General features: G+C 45.2%; 3 protein-coding genes across 3 annotated transcripts; 1 reads left to right on the forward strand and 2 right to left on the reverse strand.

Annotated features, from left to right (window-relative positions):
- Positions 1 to 82: 82 nt before the first annotated feature.
- Positions 83 to 1,048, reverse strand: LOC124666555. Its single transcript, XM_047203899.1, has one exon. It carries the CDS (start codon positions 1,046 to 1,048, stop codon positions 83 to 85), a length of 966 nt encoding a protein of 321 aa, XP_047059855.1.
- A 1,849-nt stretch (positions 1,049 to 2,897) lies between these two features.
- LOC124666566 lies at positions 2,898 to 5,415 on the reverse strand. The gene is made up of 4 exons (XM_047203909.1): positions 5,333 to 5,415; positions 4,734 to 4,917; positions 3,437 to 3,569; positions 2,898 to 3,339 (listed from the first exon to the last, which is right to left on the reverse strand). Exons 2-4 carry the CDS (start codon positions 4,898 to 4,900, stop codon positions 3,283 to 3,285), a joined length of 357 nt encoding a protein of 118 aa, XP_047059865.1. The 5' UTR covers positions 4,901 to 4,917; positions 5,333 to 5,415; the 3' UTR covers positions 2,898 to 3,282.
- A 312-nt stretch (positions 5,416 to 5,727) lies between these two features.
- Positions 5,728 to 8,266, forward strand: LOC124666574 (rRNA-processing protein FCF1 homolog). The gene is made up of 9 exons (XM_047203918.1): positions 5,728 to 5,859; positions 5,948 to 6,013; positions 6,114 to 6,219; positions 6,514 to 6,556; positions 6,678 to 6,750; positions 6,838 to 6,925; positions 7,592 to 7,648; positions 7,755 to 7,833; positions 7,962 to 8,266. The coding sequence occupies exons 1-9, from the start codon at positions 5,786 to 5,788 to the stop codon at positions 7,973 to 7,975; spliced, it is 600 nt and encodes a 199-aa protein (XP_047059874.1). The 5' UTR covers positions 5,728 to 5,785; the 3' UTR covers positions 7,976 to 8,266.
- Positions 8,267 to 11,262: the final 2,996 nt, after the last annotated feature.

Raw genomic sequence — 11,262 nt, forward strand, 5'->3', positions numbered from 1 at the left:
TAGTACTGTACAACAAAGTCCCATACTGAAAACTACACCTAGCTGAACAATGATGCGCCGGTGCAACTCGCGGAGGAGCTAGCTAGCGCCGCCAGGGCAGCGGGCTGCCTTCCTCCATCTCAGGCCGTGTCCGCACCATCTTCGCCGACGGCATCCTGCTCCCTCGCACTGCCATCCGCCCCAGATCCTCGCCCGCCAGTGCCCGCAGCTCCATCTCCTCCCTCCTGCGCCTCCTGCTCCACCGCACCGCTCCGGCCACGGTGACCGCCAAGAAGCTCACGGCCACAACCCCGCCGGCGCCTGCGACCACCGTCCACGCCCACCACCGCTGCCTCACCGCCGCAGGCGTCGGCGTCGGAGGCGGCGGCACCTCCAGCCGCACAGCAACGCCGTAGTGCCCCGTGCCGGTCACCGTGCACTCGGTCGCCGACGCCATGGCGTGCGTGGCCACGGCCTTCCCGCTGGCCGCCGCGAAGGTGACGCACCTCGGCGCCTCCGTGGCGTTGACCGACGACGAGAGCGAGAGGTTCCCGAACTCGACGCGCACCGGCGCGCCGAGCGCCCGGAGCGCGACCTCGCTGCCGTTGGGCCCGGAAGACACGTCGTACGCGAGCAGCGCGACCACGGGGGCCGCCAGCGCGTACCCTGGCGGCGCGACGAAGAGCGCGGCGCCGTCGGGGAGGAGGAAGCGCAGGAAGACGACGTCGACGCGGCGGGCGAACGGGGCCGGCACGACGCGCGGCGGGACGGTGAACCCCGCGGTGGCGCCGGTCTCGTTGACGCCGTCGGCCCAGAGGGAGTTGCTCCGCACGCGCAGCGCCGAGGCCTCGACCTCGGCGCCGGCGGAAGCTGAGACGTGGTCCGGGAGGGGCGCGACGGCGACGAGCTGGTTGGTGCGGCGGAGCAGCTCGAACGCGCGGTCGCGGACGGCCGCCTCGACGGCCGAGATGTTGATGACGGCGCCGTGATCCTGCGCCGCGGACGGAGAGGAATGGCACAGCAACGCGAGAAGGAGCAGCGACAGCATGGGCGATGACGTGATCGCCATTGTAGGTAGCTTCTGTGCATGGACGGCTAACGCTTTCGTACGTGGCGGCGGCTGGAGGACGCCGCCATCTCGACGGAGGGATCGACCGGGACCGGCTTCCCGTCGGAACGGTGGAAGCTGGCGGTGGCCGGAACGGAGGACGCGCGAGAGGCTGGTATCACCAGAGGAGGGAAATGGTTTGCTTTATTTAGGGGGCCCGGTGTCACTGCCTTGAGCGAAACAAATCCTCTCTATTGGAACGAGAGAGTATTTCTTCGTGTGATGCTTTGTTGAACATCTGCAGCACTTTTCGAAAGTCCTGCGTTTCACAACAGGCCCTGCCTCAAATGGAGCAGTTGATGGCAGAGCACCTAATTTACAACGGGAACATGCGTCACCGGAGTTCCTGTAGTGCGGCAGCTTTACGGGGCGGCGCGCGGCAGGCCGGGTTGACTCTCCCATCATCATACTAAAATCATCATTTTGAATTCGTATTGCTAATGGTACAAGTAGCGGCGTGGAGGGGTAGGATAATTTTCCTACGGAATTTGTTTTCGTATCTATTTTATCACGAAAAAGTAAAAAGCTTTGCGTTACGCTGCATCGATAGAAAAAGAAATTGTATTTACAAGTTCAAAGAGTGGGCCGACACTCACAAGCCATACAACTCAACTCGGAAAACCTAGCCTAAGGGAGAACTTGACGTAGCCCTCGTGCTCCCGCATCCGCCCATGATCTTGCCCGCACCTTGACCATGTCGACTAGGGAGGTCACCGAAGACAGCTCGTTGTCGAAGACAATCACATTCCTATGCTTCCAGATCCACCACGCCGTGAGAATGACCAGCGATGAGGTTCCTTTGCGCATATGATGTGGGTTGGAACGCACCACCAGTGTCCACCACTCCGCGAAATCCCCTTCAACAATGGGAGGTCCGCCAATAGATCGAATCGAGTATAGGATCTCACGCCCAGATGGTTTTCGTATCCATTTTAGAGTTTTCTTATCCGGTTTAAAAGAATCTAATGAATAAGGATATTCGATTTCCAATTTGACACTGGATATGGTATGCAAAAAGCACTTGTATACATGTATTCGAAACTTATTTAGGATCATTCGATGGTTTTATCCGGATAATCTGATTTTCATCTGAAATGCTGAAGCTAATAGAGCATATATTGCAATTAGTGAGTTACCGAGTTCGTTCATTAAGCAATAGCTAACTTACTGGTCACTCTATTGGATATGGAGTCCAAACTTGTTGGAATATTGAACTGCTGAAGTATGCATCGGTGGCATCCTAACCTTTGCGTTTGTGTTATTACATCCATATAAAACTCCTTTGTTCATATGCTTATGATATATTTATTCATTCTATCATGTAACATTATTTACTTTATGAATGATTCGTTAAACTCTTTCTATCAATTATTTTTCGTTGTGTATGGTTTGCCAACCTACATGTCAGATCAATTTTGTTTCCATCCTGAGTCTGCTCCGATTTCGTTCTAAATATGTGGTCTTGTATATTCGCATTCAAATTCGTAACCGATTAGTACTGGATCCGTTCCAAATCTGTCGAGAAATATATGGTATAGGGTGATCACAGAATGTCTCGCTTATGGGTTGATGTGCTCATGTCACTGTTGATAATAGTGGGGGCAGGTTGGCTGGAACATGATCGTCTTCTGCGTGGACCGACCCGGGTTGGCTCTCTTCTCCGTGGACCTGCCTAGTTGGTCTTAGGTCTCTGACGGGTCGTACGCCTATTTGGTGCCAAATTTTTTAACTGATTGCTGCGAGAAGACATTAACCACTTCACTCGACAAGTCATGCGAGATATATAGTGATGACATTGTACTCCTTGTGGTAGACAGATAAAAGACTTTTATCCGGCACAGAATATCCATCCAATACATTAAAAAACTGAAATATGAGGAAAAGTTTACTTGCTACACTAATTATAGTCAAGGCTATGATTATCGATCAAGCACTACCACTAAAGATAGTTTCATCCTAGCTGCTGGGCAGCTGGTTGTGACAAAAATGTGCTTCACCACCGGCAATATGAGCTAAACAGTTAGCAGCACACTGACATCCTAATTCCCCACACACACCTAACATCCAGATATTGTACACCGAGTCAGTTGCCATGGCAAAACATCTCCTTTCCACGATTATTAAGCTCATATAGTGTCTCTAATCTGCAAGCGGCTAAAATGACTTCTCATCGCGTGCACTGTGCAATAGGTTCTTCAGGCTGGCTCGTAAAGACCTAGCACGTGTCCGTCGATGCATCGTAAGGCTGCAACCTGCATAAAAAATAAATATAATGTCATGACAAATGTTGCAAGGAAACCACAAACGGGCACTATCATATATGAACGTTGTGGGATATAGATAGCCTACTTTTCCATGGATCTCATATTTGATGGGACCATCCAACTCAGCTCCCAGAGCCATTAACTTTGTTACCGTACTGCTTATGTCCGGTACGGTGAAGGACAGCATTGAAGAATAGGCTCTCTGTGTTGCAAGGGTACTGTAAAGATATGTATCAACATTCAGATAAAAGCAGTTACAATATTATGCTGGTTAATTGCAACAAGATGCCAGAATATCCCAATACAAAGGCACTACAAAACTTCATATTTTGTACATTGCATACTACTTTCTCAACATAGAGCTATCTCCATATAGACATGATGTGCTATATCTCATATCAAAACAATGATCATATAAGAAATCCACAAGAAAAACAGAACAATCTCTAAGAAGATATGCATCAAATGAAGTATTTTTTTTTTCATACACTACAAAAGAACAACCATAACTATCAGAAAAAAAGGTCAAAGTGACAGAACAAGCAGAACACAAAATGCAAAGTAACCTAGCTTCAATTCAGGAAACTAGCATAACTATATCACATTTTTAGTTTCAAAAAACTTCTGAATAAATTTGGCATTACTACAATGTGTAATACTTTAAACATCTCAAATCATCATACTGATGAACATAGCACATGATGTATGCCTCCTTTGCAAAGAGACTTTATATAATGGAACAAGGAACACGTACTATATGAGACTTAACCATACAGTACAATATTGTTCATATAGTATCTAAAATCAGGCTATTACTCAGCATGGTGGTAGTATAGTGAAGAATATGGGCAAACCAGTAACCCAGCAGATCCAACACTCCTGTACTGCATGGGAGCAGTGCTACTGTTATTCTGATAGAGTACGATGCATGTTTGAAAATTGATATGTATTGAACTCAGCATAGTACCTAGCACAAGTCTAATCAGATCAACACAAATAATCTTCTACAGTTGTAATGAAAAAGCAAGAATTTGTGGAGCTCATTTGCAACCTGTGGTGAATGAAGAAATTGGAAGAGCGCAATAATTAAAGTTTCTGGATAATCTTATTCGCAGAGCTCAACTTTTCACCCATATGAACCAGATTGTTGTTGACCAGATTTCTTCTTCTTGGACACAACCAGCATACAGGCTATACAATTTTCATCAACTGACAAAATGAAATGCCCGAGAGATGCCATTCAACATTTCAACAAACACATGGACGTCATGCCTTAGCAAGGCGTCCTCCATCAGACAACTCTTTAGTCACATCCACTACAACCCTCAAATCCTAGGAACTATAACAAGCGAAAAGAGGAGAGAGCAGTGCGTTTCCAAAACCTGTCATTGGTGTGCATGAGTGCGAGCTTGAGCGGCCCAGATTGCAGCTCTGCAAAACGGAGCGTGCAGACGTTGACGCTGAAATCGAGCCCCTCCGCATAAAAGCGCGCTGCCCGCGGCACGTCCCGGTGCATTTGGACTACCCATCGCAGCGTTGCCGCCGCCATTCTCCAACAGGCCGAGCCTAGGCAAACCAAAAGCAAAATGTATGTCAAAATAAAATACAAAAATTCCTTCAGGTAGACCTTACAATTCTACCGGCGGCTATCGAAAGCATATTTTTCTAGAGAAGCCCAGCAATGGTATTAGCTTTGAGAGCAAAAGAGTGCTACACCCTTTTTTCAGATAAAAGGATCGGACACACCAGGAAATATCTCACCGTGACTAATAGAACTATAGTTTATTTATTTATTTTGTTGGCAAAGAGAAGAGGTACTCCAGTAAGAACTTGGTAAAATGAAATCCCTCACAAGTTGTGAAATTTAACAATTCAAAGTTTAACTCAACATGGATCAAAAGAGCACTCATATAATTTGCAAGCATTGTGAATGGAGTCAACAATCACAATCGAAATAGTCGATGATTCATCGGTTCCTCACCTCACCTAGCCGGAGCCAGCGGGAGTGGATGCCGAGGGGCTAGCGCAGCGAGCGCGTCTCGCTGCCTCGCTCGATGGGAATTGGGGTGACCAGGGAACGCCGGAATCGCGACGCCGCGCGCCGGCGCAGGCTGTCTGCCCGAGGCCGCCGTCGTCCAGTGCTCGGGGTGGGATCAGGGGAAGAACCACCGATTGGGTTAGAACTTGGGCTGGAAGAAGCATGGGCAAGTAAGAGAAGGGGAACCCGCGGCCCATATAATTAGGCCCGGCCCGGCCCAATAGACTACGAAGAAGTACTCAGCCCAGGAGCCACCGCCCGCCGCCGTTCTTCCTCTCGCCCGCCGACCTCGACAGCTATTACACGGAGCCGCCGCCACCGCTACCGCCGCCGCCGCCGCCGACTGCAGTTTAGAGCGCTGAGCTGCTGCAGCTGATCATAGGCTTCGATTTGAGGATGGGGAAGGCGAAGCGAAACGGCGCCAAGTTCGCCGCCGTCAAGAAGATCATCAGCAAGAAGACCATCAAGAAGTAAGCGGCCATCTCCCTTCCCCCAATCCCGCTCATCTACGATTTCGTGGATTTGTATGCTGAGAGCCCTGAAATCTGCGCCGCTTAGGTACAAGGACGAGGTGCTGGACCCTAGGAAGAAGGACGCCGAGGCGGAGAAGCTCGGCCGGAATGTGTGGGTGCCTTCTCGCGGCTGGATTTTGGGCTACTTTGTCGTTTTCATTGGGTACTCGTTCTGATGTATCATGCTGCTTGGGCTCTGTATCTGCTTGCAGGCCGCAGGTGTCCTCGGCGCTCTTCTTCAGCTACAACATGGCGCTCGGGCCGCCGTACCGGGTTATTGTGGACACCAACTTCATCAATTTCTCCATCCAGAACAAGGTCCGTCCTTCCATATCTTTTTTTTTTCTCCATTCACAATCCACTTGTTTGTATCTTGTTGTGTGCTGTCTGCATCCATACACGAATGTAAGCAGCTTCTACCCTAACCTGGAGCTGCCAATTCTTACTAGGTAACCTAACATTATGGACAGCTCTATTTCAAACTGCCAGGATAAACGGGTTATATAGCCATTAGATGTAGGTTGCTAGTTTTCATTCCATTTAAGCCAGAGTTGTCTTCATGGATAGGACATTGTCTGTGTGAAAACTGAATGCTTCATTTCTACTATGCAGTTGGATTTGGAAAAAGGAATGATGGACTGCCTTTATGCAAAATGTAAGCTTATTGCGATGTTCTCTTGCTTTCTGTTGGCTTCGTTGGATTTGTGCTATTCCTTTGACGTGTTTAGAACTGTATATATTCTCTTCCTGATAAATTCAGCCTTCTTATTCTCAAGGTACCCCTTGTATAACTGACTGTGTTATGGCTGAGCTTGAAAAGTTAGGACAAAAATATCGTGTGGCTTTGAGGTATGAGTTTGTTTCTGTCACATATGTTTGATTAGTGTTGGATCTTGTTCAATTGTTATCCATTAATACTTAAAATTCGTGTTACAGAATTGCCAAGGACCCTAGATTCCAGAGATTAGCATGCACACACAAGGGAACTTATGCTGATGACTGCATCGTGGACAGGATCACTCAGGTAGAATTCTGCCTTCACGAATTGTGTTTTTGTGCTATTGAACTCAAAGTACAAGTTATGTTCTCTACCTTTGTGGTGGAGTATAGCTCATTTTAGCGGACTTTCTGAAACCTGCCAATTTCCTGTAAAATCTGCATAACTATATATCACTGGTATTTTAAGGCCATGCCCTTTGGTGTTCCAAAATTTCAGCTAAAATCTGGGACTAGTGTCGAGTATCGAGTTTGTAGTGTCGGAGTGTCGAGTATCGAACTGTCATCATTATCTAGTTTCAATTTCAAGTTATTATTAGTGTCAAATTGTCTCTACTATCGATCAAACTATCTGCCAAGGTTTAATTAAGTAGTCAAGGTTTAAATTGCATTTGAAATGGCCAAAGTTTGAATTTTTATTTGAACTTTCGTAAGAGGTGATGTAAAATACATCATCTCCAGGAGCACTTTCACAGGAGAGGTGGTGTATTTGACATCATCTGACTTCTGTGAGCAAAAACAGGTGATGTAAAAACAGGAAAAAGAGCAAAAACAGGTGATCTAAAATACATCACATGCGATGTAAAATAAATCATCTCTTGGAGATGCTCTAATCATTCTTTGCATATGTTACTTTTTTATGTTAAGCATGCATTCTTTTTAATTTTTCTAAACCAAGCGTTTTCTGTAACAGCACAAATGTTACATTGTTGCCACTTGTGATAGAGATTTGAAGAGGAGAATAAGAAAGGTATGTCTTGCAGCCTTACAGCTCAGCATTCAAACCTGATATAAGTATTCACACACATAAGCAATGCTTTTATGCTGATATCGTGTTCATGTTGTTGGCTTGGCAGGTACCTGGTGTTCCCATCATGTACATCACCCAACATAGGTACTCGATAGAACGACTTCCTGAAGCAACAATTGGTGGAGGTAATATTGTTTTCTAACCTGGTGGTACATTGTGTTCAATTTTGTGCTCTCTTTATTCTATTTTATATTTTATGTTTCTGGCTGTGTAGTAAAACCTACCTAAATGCCCGTACTATTATCTTATGCAGCACCGAGGATCTGATTTGCCCATAACGGAGAAGTTGCGGGGCATGTCTCACTGTCGCACTTGCGCAAGTCCTGTGCATAGGACCGATATGTCGAATATTGTTATGCTGAGCTGAGCTAATTGCATTTACCTAAAAATTTGGTACAACCTGACTGGGTTATTATTTTAAAACTTCAATAGAAAAGGACCGGCTTAGTTGTTGAATGGGGCAACGAATGTTTATCTTGCTATTGTTTTGATCAACGCTTCAAGCTTCTCTGCATTGGATATGATGATTATCTGTGCTTCTTGAATTAATAATATGGTCCTATGTTGTCAAATTATCTATGCTTCTCGAAACCTGTCAAAACAACTGACCAGCCGACAAATTTATCTTTTCCCTTGCTTTGCTTTTTTTTTTTTGTTTTGCTTGCTTTGCTGGTATGAAATCTTTTGGAATAATGGGGGATGATGTATACGTGACAGCTCCTTCCATTTTATGGCCTTGATTAGTAACAGAGTGCAAATGAGTTACTCATCGAACTTGAAATTATGAGTCTCAGCCGAGTAGAAAATAATAAGTAGCACATGCCCTTGCTGTAGCCCCGTGGATGCCATAATTCTGAAGACCTTTATTTCCAGCAAGTGCATCACGTGTGACTAACCAGTAACCATCCTATATAAATGCGAGCACCCATGGATCCCTATGTCCCCGTGCTTGGTGAATATGAGATCACCAATGAAGCTTCAAACACCTCTAAAACGAGGCTAGAGTGAGAATAGGAGACACCGGGAATGAAGTGCTTAGTCTAACATGAGGATTCTGTACGACTGATGTTTCTCACTCCGAGCAGAATTATTCTCTGCTAAGTGGGCCAACAACCTAGCTTGTGCATTCCAGGCAGTAGCAAGACCTCTCATAAATGTGATGTACCTACTGCAACTGCATAGCTGAATTGGAACACATAATCTCTCGCGATTTTATGCAAGAGTTGTGCGTGCGGCGATTCTAGTTTGCGGGATTAGCTTGACTCGTGGATAATTTGTGGGAATAAGCAGCAACACATGGTGCCGACGAACGCTACTCCCTCCATTCACATTGCATGAGGAAATACCTAAGCGTCTCATTGCCTGAGCTAGCGGCCCCGAGGCTCCTCGCCTTCACGTATCTCCTCAAGCCTTGCGGGGTAGCCAGCGGTTGCGCCTAGCTCGGTAATTTGCACCATACCCAGTGTACAGTACCAAACATTCAAGTGATTTGTGCTTCTCGAAACCTGTCAAAACAACTGATCAGACAACTAATTCATCCCCTCTCTTACTGTGTGAATACGAGTTTGTTTTCTGATCACCACATTAGCGGTTAGGACTTGATTAATGCTTTGATTTGATGGTATGCAATATTTTGGATTTTAAATGGAGCTCTATGTGTACTCCCAAGGAGCAAACGGAGTTCTATGTGTACTCTCAAGGAGGTTGGGGCCCTGGGGCTTAGAGCATCTCCACAGGCCGCTCTAATAGCAACCTCCTGTTTGGGCGTCTGGTGCTGTTTTGAGCTATACCGGCGCATCCAATAATGCGCTGGTACCATTCAGAGAGCAATACAATCGTCAGTAACATGTGCCAACCCCTTCGCTCGGGACTCGCACCACGTAAGATGGAAACCCTCGAGCCCACTTGACTACATGGGAGGTTGGGGGCCTGTGGTTTACTAGCACAAAAACTCATGGCCAAGTGAGCTTCCATGGCCAAAGGGGACTGTCTCGAGAAATACATGCAACACGCTGAGCTAGGACCGGTCAGGTCCAATCATGGGTCGCAACTTTGGATAGCCATTTTGATAAGTATGGACTTGTGCTATTCCTTTGACGTATTTCAAACTGTATATATTTTCTTCCTGATAAATTCAGCCTTCTTATTCTGAAGGTACCCCTTGTATAACCGACTGTGTTATGGCTGAGCTTGAAAAGTTAGGACAAATATATCGTGTGGCTTTGAGGTATGAGTTTGTTTCTGCCACATATGTTTGATTAGTGTTGGATGTTGTTCAATTGTTATCCATTAATACTTAAAATTCGTGTTACAGAATTGCCAAGGACCCTAGATTCGAGATATTAGCAAGCACACACAAGGGAACTTATGCTGATGACTGCATTGTGGACAGGATCACTCAGGTCGAATTCGCCTTCTCGGATTATTTTTAAGTACAAGTTACGCTCTTTATCTTTAGGTGGTATATAGATCATGCTAGTTTACTTGCTGAAACATGTTGATGTCCTGTATAATCTGCATATCTATATCTCACTGGTATTTTTAAGGCCATATCCTTTTGGTGTTCCAACCTTTCAGCTAAAATCAATCACCCTCCATCTTTGTGCTAGTCTATATTGACAATTTCGGTATTCGGTTTTGGTCACTCCTTGAAATTGAAGATCATAAGAAGTTATTAAGAATTCAACATAAAAAGTGACACTTATTTAGATTCACATGATAGTGGATGTTGATTTGCATTCTTTATTTATGTCCCCATTCGTGTCATCCAAATTTCTTCCAAGTGAACCTATTAATCCCTATTAGGTGATATGTACTACTCCCTCTGTTCACTAATGTAAGACCTTTTATATATTTTAAAATAGACTAGATACGGATCAAAATGAGTGAATCTACACACTACAAGTAGACTAGGTACCGACTAAAATAAGTGAATCTACAAAAAGCAAAAAAGGTCTTACATTAGTGAGCAGAGGGAGCATTTGTAGAAGCTTCAATACTTTTGTGTGCCCATGAATATACTATGTCCAGTTCTACTATGACCAATGGCCCGTGCACTGGCTATCCTACAACATTTTCTCATACTATATTGCTTTTTGTTACAAAGTTCATCTTTAGAAAGCTAGTCCATAATCATTCTTTGCATCTGTTACTTTTTATGTCAAGCATTCCTTTTAATTTTACTAAACCAAGCGTTTTATGTAACAGCACAAAATTTACATTGTTGCCACTTGTCATAGAGATTTGAAGAGGAGAATAAGAAAGCTATGTCTTCCAGCCTTACAGCTCAGCATTCAAAGCTGATATCAGTATTCAGATAAGCAATGCTTTTATGCTGATATCGTGTACATGTTGGTTTGGCAGGTTCCTGGTGTTCCCATAATGTACATCACACAACACAGGTACTCGATAGAACGACTTCCTGAAGCAACAATTGGTGGAGGTAATGTTGTTTTCCAACATGGCGGTACATTGTGTTCAACTTTGTGCTCTCTTTATTCTATTACATGTTCTGGCTGTAGTAAACCTATAAACTAAAGGCTCGTACTTGTATC

Source organism: Lolium rigidum, chromosome 1, assembly GCF_022539505.1.
Source record: "Lolium rigidum isolate FL_2022 chromosome 1, APGP_CSIRO_Lrig_0.1, whole genome shotgun sequence".
NCBI lineage: Eukaryota > Viridiplantae > Streptophyta > Magnoliopsida > Poales > Poaceae > Lolium > Lolium rigidum.